The following is a 14,821-nucleotide window of genomic DNA, read 5'->3' on the forward strand; positions in this document are numbered from 1 at the left end:
TAAATATATACAGACGGCATGACGCTATATGGCTATTTTACGTGTATCGACATACCTATATATACGAACTCACGTTTCGCGATACCGCAATTCAGCTCCGAGTCCTTTTTTAAAATAGTGTTTAACAATTATTTTTTCTTTTTTAATTTCGAATGTATTTCACTGAATTTAGATTACTCTGTTCGAGGAGTGAAGGTTAAAATTGATGTTGAGCAGAAAATTGGGAAAAAGAGAATAAGAGTGACTATACCTTGAAACAGGAATTGTCTCTCTTACTCACAACTCCCTTCTTAAGGCCAAGTGCAATTCGTCAAATGTAAACAAACATGAAAATGTACGTATAATTATTGACAAATTTGCGACAGCCTTTTTTTAAATAGAAAATAAAATTTGTTCTTTCTCTATGTGAAAATGGAAAATTCATATATAAAACTACAGCATGACACCGTATTTAATTAATAATTATAATAAAATAAAAATTACACTGAAACAACAATTTTCTCAAGGTAACGAAAAAATAATCATTAATGAGTATATCTGACGCACGGACGAAGTAGACCTGAATGGGAGAAAGAGTTGAGCCATTGGACGGTCACATGTTGGAAGGGGTAAAAGAGCTAGTACCCCACCGGAAGACCGATACTAGCTATTTTACCCCTTCCTACATATGACCGACCAATGGCTCAACTCTTTCTCCCATTCAGATCTACTTCGTCCGTGCGTCAGATATACTCAAATGATTATTTTTTCGTAACCTTTAAATTTTCCTGTTTCATTCATTTAAAATTTTCCTTCAAAATTATGTTTAATAAATAAATAAAATAATATTTTATATATATGGATAAGTCGCACAGACAGGAGCCATAGGTTAAGTTTCATTATGTTAATACAAATGTTATAACTTTTGTAAAAATTTAATTGATATCAATAAACAAATTCTAATTCTAAAAAAAAAAAAATTCGTAACCTTGAGAAAATTGTTGTTTTAGTGTAATTTTTTATTTTATTATAATTATTAATTAAATACGGTGTCATGCTGTAGTTTTATATATGAATTTTCCATTTTCACATATAGAGAAAGAACAAATTTTATTTTCTATTTAAAAAAAGGCTGTCACAAATTTGTCAATAATTACATACATTTTCATATGTTTGTTTACATTTGACGAGTTGCACCTTGCCTTCACTTATATACTCTCCTCCAATTGAAATTTTATTACGTTTGCATTGATTTCAATAATAGTGATAAATATTCATTCAAAATTAAAAACAAAAATCACTGCAATTTTATTCTATTTGCGCTGTTAATGTTTATATTACGCGCGAACAAGAGAGAAAGAGAGAAAAACAGTGTGTGTGTATATAATATGAGAAAGAGTGACAAGGCGGAAAATATATGATTTCGAAGCCAGAAAATTCGCGGTTCGATAAACGTGAGTGAACAAACGATAAACCTTAATTGTTAAAATACGAATGACCGAATAATAACGGCATAATGACAATTGTAATATACTAGTAATTATAATAGTAATTTGTTTTTTTTTTTTTTTTTTTTTTTTTAATGAGAATTACAATACATAATATATAGTAATAATAACTCAACAGACATAATAAAAAAACAAGAAAAACACAAGGGAAACTGAGCACGGTATTTTAAATTCTGAGTTTAGAAAAATAGAATATTTTTAACTAATTACAAACTATTTTGAAAAATTTTTTTTAAAAGAAAAAATAGTTTTCTTTTTCTCTATACTCAAGATTTAAAAAATCGGATCAGATTAATATTGCATTTAATCGCAAATGCGTAATCGACGCGTTTTTTTTTTGCAGATGGATTAATATAAAATAAAAATGAAAAACGCGCTCTAAAAATTCTCAAAAAATTGTCTATCTACCTAACGTCGTCCATTCTCTTGCTCAAGGATTTTTTTTTTTTTGTTTATTCTTTTAAAGATATAACTTTTTCTTTGCGTCGTCCACTTCTTTCAATCGTCGGGACAAAAAGTAGCGCTAAAATTGTCATTTTTAGAGATTACTTTTTGACTATATATATAAACTCTGCGCACAAATCGACCGACGAAAACAAAAGAATAACACTCTATTCGCTGACAAAGATCGCTAAACTAGACTTTCTAATAACAGACTCGATAGAAGAAAATATCGTATAACACTTTTTTTTTTTCCTTTAATAATCGTGATAGCGATTGACACGAGTTATAATATCGTTGGAATCAAGTCGAGGTTAAAGTACATAATGTAAAAACTTGGCAAAGCATTATTTGGCATTTTATAAAATTTGTTTGTCCTTTTTTTTTGCAGTAATAATTGGTATTTCAGTAATATTTTTTATAGTAGTATGTTATTTTGTTTCCTCTTATAAGTTGAGAATTGCCAGAATGCGTTTTTCAACGAGTTTGCGTATAGAATTGAATATGTGAGGTTAGATTGCCTGCCGAAAGCACCAGCGAGCATGCGCGCAATATAAATTATAATGGCGGAACATCGCTGACGTCATTGTGATCAATCTAAACTTAAAATTATTTCACTTCAACTCGAAAAATTATGTTACATTTTTCATCGTAGACTAACATCGATTATTGTAAATCTAAAATTTTATTTGATTCTAAAAAGAATTTTCTTTATGTAAATTGAAGACCATTAAAGATGATGGAAAATTCCTATATAAGAATTTTAACTTGATTTGCTTACTTTTTTTTTTTTTTTTCTTTTTTTTTTTTTTTTAATGCATTATTGGTACTTTTTATAAATTCTTTATATAAATATTGAAAATTATTTCCAAATTAATAGGCTCTTGAAAAAATTGCTTTTTTTTGGAAGATTACTGCAGAATCTTCCGCATTAAGATTTTCTCCGAGTCTGGTGTATTTAGTATATACCAAATTAAAAATTTCCTTACAATATCAAACTCATGAAATTTTTCTTGATCCCAACTATAGGTGAATTATATTGACTTATTTAGTTGTTTAACTAAATTTCATGACAATTTGTCATTTTTTCTGAATCTCGTAAAATATTTTTCTTTCGAAAAAAAATGTTTCGAATTTTATTTTATTTATTTTTTTTCTTATCTTTCTCTCTCGCGTAATATACATATTTATATATATAATAAGAATCCTTTCACAGAAAAGGAATAAAACTCTTTAAAAGGCGTTCAAATTTATCCTCACAAGAGTCATTCTAAAAAGAAGACTAATAATCTCATTCTTAGAGCCTGGACTTGAGAACCTTAGGCGTTACTATGGTGAGAATGAGATAAACGCATTGTAATTGGTTCCTCCAATCCCTTCCATATAGTATCGCCCAAGGTTCTCAAACTTCAAAGACAACAATATTTAAAGATGTCTTCACATTATGATTCAGAAAGAACTTTTAAACAATAATCGACGTGTTTGTTTGTGTATGAGTGTATGAAAATAAAAAAACATCAAATTTCTCGTTCCCCGACTAATCAACAACTCGACTCAGAATGATAATCGCTAACAATTTACTTATTAATTAATCAAAAGCATATTAATTAATTAGTTCACCTTGAGTGAAATCTCTATATCCCTTTCTCGTGCGGTCTTTTATCCCCGTGGATATTTTTTCATTATCGTCATTTATTATTTATAATATATATATATTTTTTTTTCATTTATTTATTTATAATATTTATATATATAGTAATATGTCGGGCTTTCTCCTCTTTATGTATATATATATATATATATATATATATATATATATATATATATATATATATATATATATATATATATATTTGTATATATATATATACTGTTATTATATATGCATATATATATACATATATGTGTGTATGTATATATACGTTAACGCGAGAAGGGATGGAACTCGAGAGCGAGCGCCCGATGACGTCATTGTTCTATAATCCTTTTTTTTTAATAATTTTTTTTTGTTTCGTAAAAAAACACAGCGAAAACGTACCCGAAAATCGCAAATCGAGCTCCATCCTCGCCGACTTCACGCGTTATTCTGACCGGTGATCAAATTACATTACAATAGTATATTAGCTTTAAAACATCAATAATTATATACAAATGCATAAAACAATTTATCAATATCTCTTCATTTCCATAATTATTATTTCGCGCCTTATATACTCTTTTTTTTCTGCCAGATATAGATGTAATATTTTAATATTCATATTTATTTATATTTTATATATTTATATATTTATATAAACGTGTGGACTGTACTCTTATTTTGTTTCCTATCCTTCACAATTCACCTTCATTACATTCATTAATAATTGATCGTAACCGTCGCTGTGGTTCTGTACATGTATCAAATATTGTTAGCCTTCATTCAGAGTTTCTTTTGTTTGTTTTTTTTTTTTTTTTTTGACGAGCGAATAAAATTCCACTCGAATTCGGAAAAGGATTCAAAAACACGCCGTGCGAAAGGAAGTTTTTTTTTTTAGTTTTTTTCGAGGCAGAGGAATTTTTGTACTCAAATCAAAACTTTGTAATACCCTCTGCCTTCGAGCAGGCATAAATATATTTCTATAATACCCGAGTGTCCTCTCGTCCTGCGTTCCCTCTCTCTCTCTTTCTCTCTCTCTCTATAGATGTAAAAAAAAGTCCTTCGACTGTAATTCATGGGTCATTCTTAATTATTTATTTTATTATTTATTAATTATTTAGTTTTGTTTTGAAAATCTTGCCTCCTTTGAGTAAATCGCGGTCAAACTTCATTATTAATATTATTATACGATTCTTTTTGAGCTGGTGTTTATCCTCGTGTTTTCTTTTCAAATCGAATAACATTCATTTGGTTTAAATCTCGTTATAATTTTTTTTTTTCTTTTTCTTACGAGTATTATTTTTTAATTGATTATATTTTGAATTCGAATGTGCTTGATCGATTCTCGTACGAAATATTCATTTGCCTCCAGAAATTTCTGAAATTTTTCTAGTTTTTTTTTTTTTTTTTTTTTTACAATTATTTACTACTTCTTTTCATCCTTCATTTTTTTTTTAAATTTAATTGTCTTTTCTTTAATTACATACTTCCAATTATCAATTTAATGCAATACTTTTAGTTTCAATTAATTAGCTTTCACATTATTAATTTTCAATTTCAATTATTTTCTTTGATTCAATAATTTTCATTTCCAGATATCGGTGAGTCTTTTTTTTTCTATGATCCTATTGTATATAAAGTTGAGAACAATGCAGTATGCGCACAATGCTCTCAATATTGTGTGTGTGTGTGTGTGTGTGGATCATTTTAGAGAAAAGACACTAATCCGAATTCTAGTGATTTCAATTATTTTCTAAATTTTAATAATTGTTATTATAAATTAACGTTTACTTCGAAAAAAAAAAAAAAATTTCTCTTTCATCACTCAAATTTGCCAATATTCATTTCTTCTAGATACCACATTTCGTCTAAAAAACGTATATAATCTAGACATTTTCGCAATGACTCGCGTTTAAAAATTTTTTTTGAGATTCATTGATAGCCATTTTAATTCTGTCCAAAAGAGAGAATCAATCTTGAGCCCAAAAGCGTTGTGCTTTTTTTTTTTTTTTTTTTTTTTTAAATCACCCATCTGCATCTGTAATTTACAAATTTTTTTTTTTTTTGTACACTTTTTCATTTCTTTTGTAATTCTCTTCAAATATCGCTAGAATTGACTTATTCGTTTGAATGATGCTCGCAGAGACTGAAATAAAGTGACATATCAATGATTATCAAGGAGAATTTTTTTTTTTACCCTGTCGTTCAATATAATATAATCGCACAATAATTGTTTGTACGCATATTCAATACTTATAATACAAATAACCGCAATTAATAGTCTCTTTTGCAAATTTAATAATGGTAATAAGTTTAAGTCAATAATAATAATAATAAAAATAATAATCGTAATAATAATAATAATAATAATAATAATAATAATAATAATAATAATAATAATAATAGTTAATAGTTAATAATAATATTAATAATGATAGTAATAATGATAATAATATAATTTGTGATAATATTCTAATAATTATAATAATTAAAGCTTGGATTGTCGTAATATCCCAAAAACATCGTCTTTATATTGTAAAAGTTGAGAACCTATTATAATCAGCTGACGTTTTCGGAATAACGCTAGTCCGAGCTTAATAATAATTTTAATAAATAGAAAATGAATAAAAATTTTGATAATCTCAGAGATTAATGATCTCAATTTGATAGTATTTTTTTTTTTTTTTTTCTATCAAAATGTCCTTAAAGAATCTAATCTATCCATTGTAAAACAGATTCGATTTCAAGAATTATTTTAGATACGTGGTATTTCGATTTTTTCGATGCCGTTTTTTGTGCGTTGCGTTAGAACCTAATCCTGGCCAGCAATTGCACTAATTTGTAAGCTTTTCCCTTTGAAGCTGATTTTTTATTTTTGCATTGCACACGATACGAAACTGCCGAGCGAACTTTTTTTGCATTGTCACTCTGAATATAGCAATTTTTTACATTCGGACGAGAACGATTTTTTGTGTGTGTGTATTTTTTTTTTTTTTTTTAAAAACATTAAACATATGGTAAAGTCGTTTAATAGTTATTAAAAATGTGTTTTTCATCGTGCTATTTGTATATATGTCAGTGTAACTGTGTGTCTGTGTATAAATATATGTGTGTAAGTTAAAACGTACGAAGCAAAGTTTCGTTTTCTACAATAGGGAAAAAGTTGCGACTGCTTGTTTGTTGTAAAAAAATTTTTTTTTTCTTAAGACAATATTCCTGCTATGAATTTATCAATCAAATATTTACAAAGAGCAGTTCATACATTTTCCCTTGTTGAAAGAATTGAATTTGCGATAGCGTTCATACACGATTCTGCAAAATTTGAAATTAATTTAATATCATTTTATTTTATTTATTTTTTTTTTTCTTCAAGAAACATTGCCTAATGCGGAGAGATGGGAGTGGGTACGAAAACTATTTGTTATGCATTACCCCCTTCCACACTTTTTACACATTTAGCATACTCTCAAGTTGAGCGTCAAAAAGATCTGTATAAAAAAATTTTTTTATATTCAAAAAATGAAAAAATTTATTTTCTGAATAATTTTCATACATTTTTTTTATTTTAAATAAAATTTTTGAATTGGAAAAAAAAGCAGAAAACGCGTTAGACGGCAATCGCTTGGAAAAAGAAATCTTGAGACTGCGTTTAGGCTGAAGAAATACTGATGAGGAAAGAGAGAGAGAGAGAGATTGAGAGGGAGAGAGTGAAAACAAAAAGAAGTATCGCAAATTCAGCCCAGATGCAGACTCAAGACATAAATTTACCTGCGCAATATTGTATGGGGTTAATTCGAGTAATCGATATAGGTAACTATACGCGCCGATTTAACAGCCATTATTTCGTCATTTATCACGAAATACCGTCGTCAAATGACGCAAGATGAACTTCCTCAAAGAGTTATATTAAGCCAAAGAGAATTGGAAAATAATAATTTACATAGCTGAATTTTCCTTTTTTTTTGGCTAATTAAAAAACAAAAAAAAAATCTCGCGTCAACTTGGCGCTCGGTGGTGTTCGATCTGTTATATTTTCGGTGATTGAATAATTATAAATAGCGTCACACCAAACATGTAACGTGTACGAATGAAACTTCCTTTCATCTCTGTTATATACACACTCAAGGAGAGAAATAACATTAAATGTTGTCATTCCTTTTTTTTTTTTTGTCCATAATGAATTTGAAAAAAAAAGACGACAGTGCCATTGTTCTCCTGAGTGTGAACGCGTGTGAGCGTGCCATTGTGATTAATTATATATATTTATATATATATAATTAATGATTAACCATCATTTTTAATTTTCATCATATAATTGTTCGTACGTGAATTGGTATTTTGCCTTTCGCTTAATAGCTAAGATCATACGTTATCTAGTAATTATTTATCAATCATTTATTATTTATATATATATTTTTTTATATACTTAACCGCTTATTTATTTAGCAATTAATAATAATTATTAATTTAATTCATTATTATATTATTATTTATTAATGTCGGAGAACGGGTTGGCGCCAAAATTGCAGGTTCGGCTGTGGGCTCGACTTATAATAAAAAGAGGTCGCGGGTTTTTTTTTTGTCTTCTTGAAATTTTTTGTTTTGGCTTCTTCTTTTTTTTTTTTTTTTTAATGTTGGACCTCTTTTTTCGACGTGCCTTGGTGATTACTTTTTTGTTCACTTGTTTTTTTTTATCCTCATGACTTACGTCACAAATTTTCGATGCAATCCCTACAACGCTCGTGACTCCGTTTCCTTTCATTGACATTCTTACATATATATATAAATGTATGTATATATATGTATGTATGACCACGCTCAATCACCGTCGGTCACTCTCGGAACATGAAGCTTTTTTCGCCGGAAACGATTGCCCACGTCGCAGTTCCTTGTCATTCTTGGAATATTGTTGTTTCTTTTTTTTTTGCGCTGATGACTCTTTTATTCATTTCCGTAGCTTTCGTGTAACCCGTTGTGCCGTCAGTCGACCATGCTGCGCTCTACCCTCTCGTCCATCCTTAAACATAATAATTTTATTTATGAAAATACACTGTAAAAATGTGTGTCTTCGTTTGAGACATTTGCATGGTTGGAATTCATAAATCTTTATTAAAAATTTATATGATCAAGACTAACATTACATACGAAATAGAAATGTTCATTGTGCTTTATGGGTATATAATTATAATAATTACACAGTTTTCCTAAAAGTATCAAATTGAGACCAAAAATTGCATCAAATCTTTGCAACGTTTTGATGCACATAAGTTATATCAAAAAGAGATCGATTTGTGTATCATTTTTAGAAATGATACACGAAACGGTCTCATTTTTTGATGCAAAAAATTTAATCAATTTATATCAATCATGGCCGAATTGAATCGACTAAAAATTAAACGAATTTTTTTCAGATATTTTGGTAATAGTACAATTGCGGAGACCATTTCACTATTTAATTTGAAAATGAAAATCACAGAAAATCAAAGACAATGTGCAATTCGATAATTAAAAAGTGACAGCTTATAAACATAACCTAAAATGCATGAGAAAAAATTTGTCGATAAAAACAATATAGCCGAGCTTCTTAGAAGGTAGATGGCAGCACTCATCTATTTTCTTTCTTTAAATTTTTTCTGAATCGTTTTTATAAAAAGCAAAACCAACATGTGAAATGTAAACAAACCATGCACATTTTTTCGCACTTCTCATTTTCGTAGAAAATAAAAATTTGTCGTTTTCTTTATGAAAATGGTAAATTAATGTATTAAAGTTGGTAACTATACTTTATTTAACTAATTATATGAAAAAATAAGTACAAAATTATATAATGAAATGAAAAGTACACTGAATTAGCAATTTTTTCAAGGTTTCGAAAAAAAAACCATTTGAGTATATCTGAGGCACGGACGTTAAGCACTTAGGTGGGAGAAAGAGTTGAGCCATTGGACGGTCACATCTTGGAAAGGGTAAAATTTCAGAATTTTACCCTTTCCAAGATGTGACCGTCCAATGGCCTGCTCTCACTTTCTCCCACCTAGGTCCTCAACGTCCGTGCCTCAGATATACTCGAATGCTTAAATTTTTCGTAACCTTGAGAAAATTGCTAATTCAGTGTACTTTTCATTTCATTATAATTATACTTATTTGTTCACATAATTAGTTAAATATAGTATTGTTACCTAGTCTAATATATAAATTTACCATTTTCACAAAGAAAACGACAAATTTTTATTTTCTAACCAAATGAGAAGTGCGAAAAATGTAAGAAAATTATGAGCCAAAAGTTTTGAACGTTCATATGAACGAAATATTTTTTTCAATTTATAAATATAATTAAAAATTATAATGTCAATGTAAAACAAAACAGTAAATTAAATAATAGAAATAAAAAAACTTGTTTTTAGATATTTAGAACTATATTTTGTAATAAAATTCCTATTTAAAGGAGTTGCTAAAAAAAATTTCGTTCATTTGAACGTTCAAAACTTTTGGCTTATAGAAAATTGATAAACTTGAACATTGAACTTTTCATTTTATAATAGTTATACTTATTTGTTTAGAAAAGTTGTTAAAAGAAGTATAGTTACCTAGTATAATATATCAATTTACCATTTTCATAAAGAAAGTTACAAATTTTTATTTTCTATTCAAATGAGAAGTGCGAAAAAATGGGTATGATTTGTTTAGATTTTGAACGGTTTTTTCGCACTTCTCATTTGAATAGAAAATAAAAATTTGTAACTTTCTCTATGAAAATGGTAAATTGATATATGATACTAGGTAACTATACTTCTTTTAACAACTTTTCTAAACAAATAAGTATAATTATTATAAAATGAAAAGTTCACTGAATTTTGCATGGTTTGTTTACATTTCATGTTTGTTTACATTTCAATTGTTGGACATACCCTTAAAACAGCATATAAAAGTCAGTTTTCATTGAAAAGATAACTTTTTTTTTAAATTAAACTGAATATTGAAAATTAAAAAAAGATGAATTATCGAAAAGAAGATATTTAATAATTAACTGAATTAGTAAAAAAAAAAAAAAAACAATAATTATGATTCTGAACGTTTTTAAAATTTTGAGAAATGATAAATTCAAGTAATAAAAATTATAAATACCTGTTGTTAGGTCGTAGGAAGGCTCAATGGTAGCCATTAGTGAATGCGGCTGGTATCAGGGGACCCTGAAACAGGACGTGAGAATCCTATCACTAATCTGATTAATTCTACTAACAGTTGCTTTCTTAAATTATCAGTTAAGAAAGTTTTAACGATGACCATAGATGCAATATTATTGCGCTCTTTGGCCATCGATAATATACTTGAAAAAATTCAACGATCCTTTGTGTTAGGTGGAGACAAAAAAATTACCAAAATCTTTTTTTTTTGTAATTATTGTTTACTTTTTGGTAAGAAAAGAAAAAGATTTTTCCAAAGTAATGAAATATTTTATATATTTTAATGTTGTAAAAATTGAAAATTGTTTGAAATGAAAATTTCTTTATAGTCATCAATGACAAAGAGAATATTTTGTTTTGTTTCTAGAAGTGAGATGAATTTACGACTTCCATTCTTCATCAAGAAGATGACGTGTAATATCTTTCTGGATAGAATAGAACAGGTGAATCGCACTCAAATCTTGTAACTTACTTGTCGCAAGTCTCCACTTGACACATGTTCACGTACGGTGTACCGGAAATTCCTGGACTAGAAGTCATATATATATATATATATAGGATTAAGTCGGTGAGTTTGAGTGCTGTTATAGTAAAGTTAGCCTCGAGAACAAGATCACGTTCAAATGTTACATTAATCTCGAGTACAAGATCTTGAGAAAAAAAACTCACAACAAAAAAGTACAAAATTCAATCATTTTCATTATTGTTTTTCAATTATTCATTAATTTCTCATTTTAGTTTCTTATTTTTTAAATAAACAATTTAGGGAATTTTTGTATTAAATTTCCGTTAAAGAACACAAAAAAGGGGCGCATGATTATTTTATAAAAATAATTAGTTACAATTTTCAATTTAAAAAATTGTTTATAGATATAATTATTTTTAAGACAAATTTTCATTTTTCGAATTAGTTTTTAACAAATTTTCACTTTAACAAATTTTTCGATACCAACCATTTAATTAGCAGAATTTTTATTTCACTGAATTTCTTTTTACTCAACTTTTTTTATTGAATAGAAATCTAATTAAAGTGAATTTTAATTTAACATATAATTCTCATTCAACAGAGTTTTGAGTAATGTGAATTTTCAAATGTTAAAATTTATTTGTGTGAAAAAAAAATTGTTTTACAAATATTCTGCAGACAATCATATATACATATATATATATTGGCTTCGAAAGTGGGAATTTCCAGTATTACCGTTTTAGAATAAAGTGGGGATAAAACTTACGGGATTATAGTTGAGCGGGGCACGGGAAACTGCGATCGCGGGAAACGCGGTGGTGGGTGGTTGCGGACTAGCTGCTGCCTGGACATAGCTGGCTACTGCAGAATCCGCAGCTGCGGCGGCTGCTGCTGCTGCAGCACTCGAACTGTACATGTCAATAGGCCCTGGCGAGTTGGCTGCAGGAAACGAACGGCCTTGTGGTCCATGACCACCGGCTCCGTGTGGCGACGCTGGTGGAAATCCAGCTTGCGCTGCTTGATAGTTATTCATCACTGTAAAGAATCATCAATTTATTTATTTATTTATTTTTTTTTTAATTGACAAATCGATTCTTATAATTACTTTCTTTCGTTTATACTTTTTCATATATACAAGGTCATTTTTTTTCGTTTTTTAAACCAAGAAAAATGGAATTAAAAAATTTTAGCGAGTTCCGAACAAAAAACTCACCTTTATATTAATCAGACAAAAATGTCACAAGTGAAAATTAAAATATGTGAAAGTGGAAATAGAAGTTTGAAAAAAAGAGAAACATTTTTTTATAAAACAGAAAATTAAGAAATAGAAATTTCAAAATAAATTAAAAATATACACAAATTTTTTTTTTAATTAAACTCATTTTTTTTGTCATTTATTTTACATTATTTGTAATATTTTCTCAAAAACATCAAATAACAAATGAGAAAAGTTAATTATTATTTTTTATACGAAATTTAGGTTAAAATGAATTTTAATAAATTTTTAAGTTAAAAATTAAAATATTTACAATTTTCAATGAAATTAATAAAAAAATGGTTATCTTTTTTTGTTTTCAATACAATTTGAGGGATGTTAAAAATTGTGTAAAACATGGTGAATTAAAAACTTTTGTTTGGATATGAAAATCAATTGAATTTACTACCAATCACAATTGTTACCCTCAAGGCGTATTTAATTAATGAAGTTATATTGAAAAACATGCCAAGCGCTAGAAAACCAGATTTTAGTGAAAAGTGAAAAAATTGGAAATTTTTTATAATTGCACTATTAAAATAGTAATAGTAGTCAAAAAATTTCTTTAATTATTTTAAATAATTTGCATTTTTGACGAAAAAGATTTTTTTAATTAGGTTGAAAACAAATTATTATTGGAAACCAGTGTTTTGGAATGAAAAATTTACTAAATCAAATAAAAAACATAGTTACAATATTCAGTTTGAAAAATCAAGAAAGTTATGCATGAACCAAAAAATATTCATGTTATCTGAAAGCAATATTGGTCTTCAAAGGATTAACATATATTTAACATTTAAAAAAAAAATAAATTTAAAAAGTAAAACTTTGTACCTAACGTTACAAAATTGAAATTCTTTTCTAAAAAAAATTCGTAATTATCATTATTTAAAAATACACAGTTTTCCATCAAATAGACAGTATTTATTAATTTCATTCTAATTTCTCTCTTTGTAAACCAAATTAAAATTATTATTAATTTCAGTAAAAATGAAATGCATAATTTATCGGAGTGATATATGCTTTTGAAGTGCAAATGATAATAATTAAAAAATAATTTATAAAAACAACTGTAAATTGGACTTTTGAAAAAAATTTCTACATTTAGCATAAAATGTTGATTAAAACAAGTCCATGTATATATATACAAAAAAGAAAAATTCATTCACGTCAAACTGAATTCAAAAGAGTACAGAAAATATAAAATAAATGTTTATAAAAATTTTTTATTTAACGGTCGAGGCTTCATCTAAGAAATCACTTTTCCTTGAATTTTTATATATATGATTAATACATATGTGTCCTGACGCGGTGAAAGGGACCTTACGGTTCCAAAGCAAATTTTACAGGAGAGGCGCTCGAAGTGTAGCACGAAAATAGACATTTGAGTAGTGGGGACGTACAACTGCAAATCAGCACCACTGCTCACCACTACAACGCTACACTCATATGTCTGTGAGCATGCTACCTTCGTGCATCTTCGGCTCTACCATATCTTGTACCTCCCTACTCTTTCTAAGCTCTGATGTAAACATTGCCCTGGGCCCGGCAAATGGATTCATTTTCTATTAAAGTTAATCGATTAATTTTGATTGACAAAATAATACGTAAATAACTTGAAATATCTTGTTCGGATTTGTCGGATTAATTAGATGAGGGCGAGCTGATTAAGAAGCATCTCCATTTTTAAAAGTAATTTTGTGGTTATAAAAGTTGGATTTTTGACAGAAGTGGGGACAGACATTGAATCTATGTGTCAGTGGCCCAGAAGGTGGCGCCAATTCTAGCTAGTGGCCGCTGCTGAACTAACTTACCCCAAATTACTCCACTTTAAATCTTTAATAAAATAATTTCCTCACAATATTATTGCAAAAATAATATTCCTCTATTATTCCTCCAAATGCCAACTCGAAATACTTTATCCTTTAAAGATGAGAAGAAATTTACGAAACCCCTTTTTGACAATGTTTAAACATTTTTTTAATAATTATTTATTAATTCTCTGAAAATCGTTGTTATCAAATAAAATTAATTTTTATTATTTATTTTATCAACAGAGAAATTTTCAATTTTTACTTTTCTTACAACAGTAAAAATAACATTACTTTTGCTGTATAAATAAGTTATATGTCTTGAATTTAAAATATAAATTATTATTATTATTATACATTATTAAAATAATGAAAATCTAATAAATTGTTTATTGCAATTTTACTGGCTTTAATATGAGATAAATCCATTTTCCGGGCCCAGCGCAATGTATACATCAGAGCTTAGAACTAGTGGGGAGAGACAAGAAATGGTAGAGCCGAAGATGCACGAAGGAAACACGCTCACCGATATACGAGGGTA

General features: G+C 27.9%; 2 protein-coding genes and 1 long non-coding RNA gene across 13 annotated transcripts in view; 1 reads left to right on the forward strand and 2 right to left on the reverse strand.

Annotated features, from left to right (window-relative positions):
* Window positions 1–14,821, reverse strand: part of LOC127289356 (28S ribosomal protein S31, mitochondrial) — a 271,935-nt gene that overhangs the window by 138,309 nt on the left and 118,805 nt on the right. The gene's annotated exons all lie outside the window — the stretch shown is intronic.
* The window catches only part of LOC127289366 (uncharacterized), a 51,111-nt gene that overhangs the window by 29,137 nt on the left and 7,153 nt on the right, over window positions 1–14,821 (forward strand). The gene's annotated exons all lie outside the window — the stretch shown is intronic.
* Window positions 1,532–14,821, reverse strand: part of LOC127289355 (RNA-binding protein Musashi homolog Rbp6) — a 999,297-nt gene continuing 986,007 nt past the window's right edge. For 9 of the 11 annotated variants that reach the window (XM_051317240.1, XM_051317237.1, XM_051317245.1 and 6 more), the window contains 3 exons: window positions 11,981–12,249; window positions 10,690–10,775; window positions 1,532–8,581 (listed from right to left, as the gene is read on the reverse strand). In XM_051317240.1, the coding sequence (XP_051173197.1) occupies window positions 10,713–10,775; window positions 11,981–12,249 (332 nt within the window). In that variant the 3' untranslated portion in view covers window positions 1,532–8,581; window positions 10,690–10,712. The remainder of the gene's footprint in view (window positions 8,582–10,689; window positions 10,776–11,980; window positions 12,250–14,821) is intronic. The other 2 variants (XM_051317242.1, XM_051317238.1) reach the window with 1 other exon arrangement.

This window comes from Leptopilina boulardi, unplaced genomic scaffold (assembly GCF_019393585.1).
Source record: "Leptopilina boulardi isolate dan_hultmark-lab unplaced genomic scaffold, ZJU_Lbou_2.1 LbouV2_408, whole genome shotgun sequence".
NCBI classification, from domain to species: Eukaryota; Metazoa; Arthropoda; class Insecta; order Hymenoptera; family Figitidae; genus Leptopilina; species Leptopilina boulardi.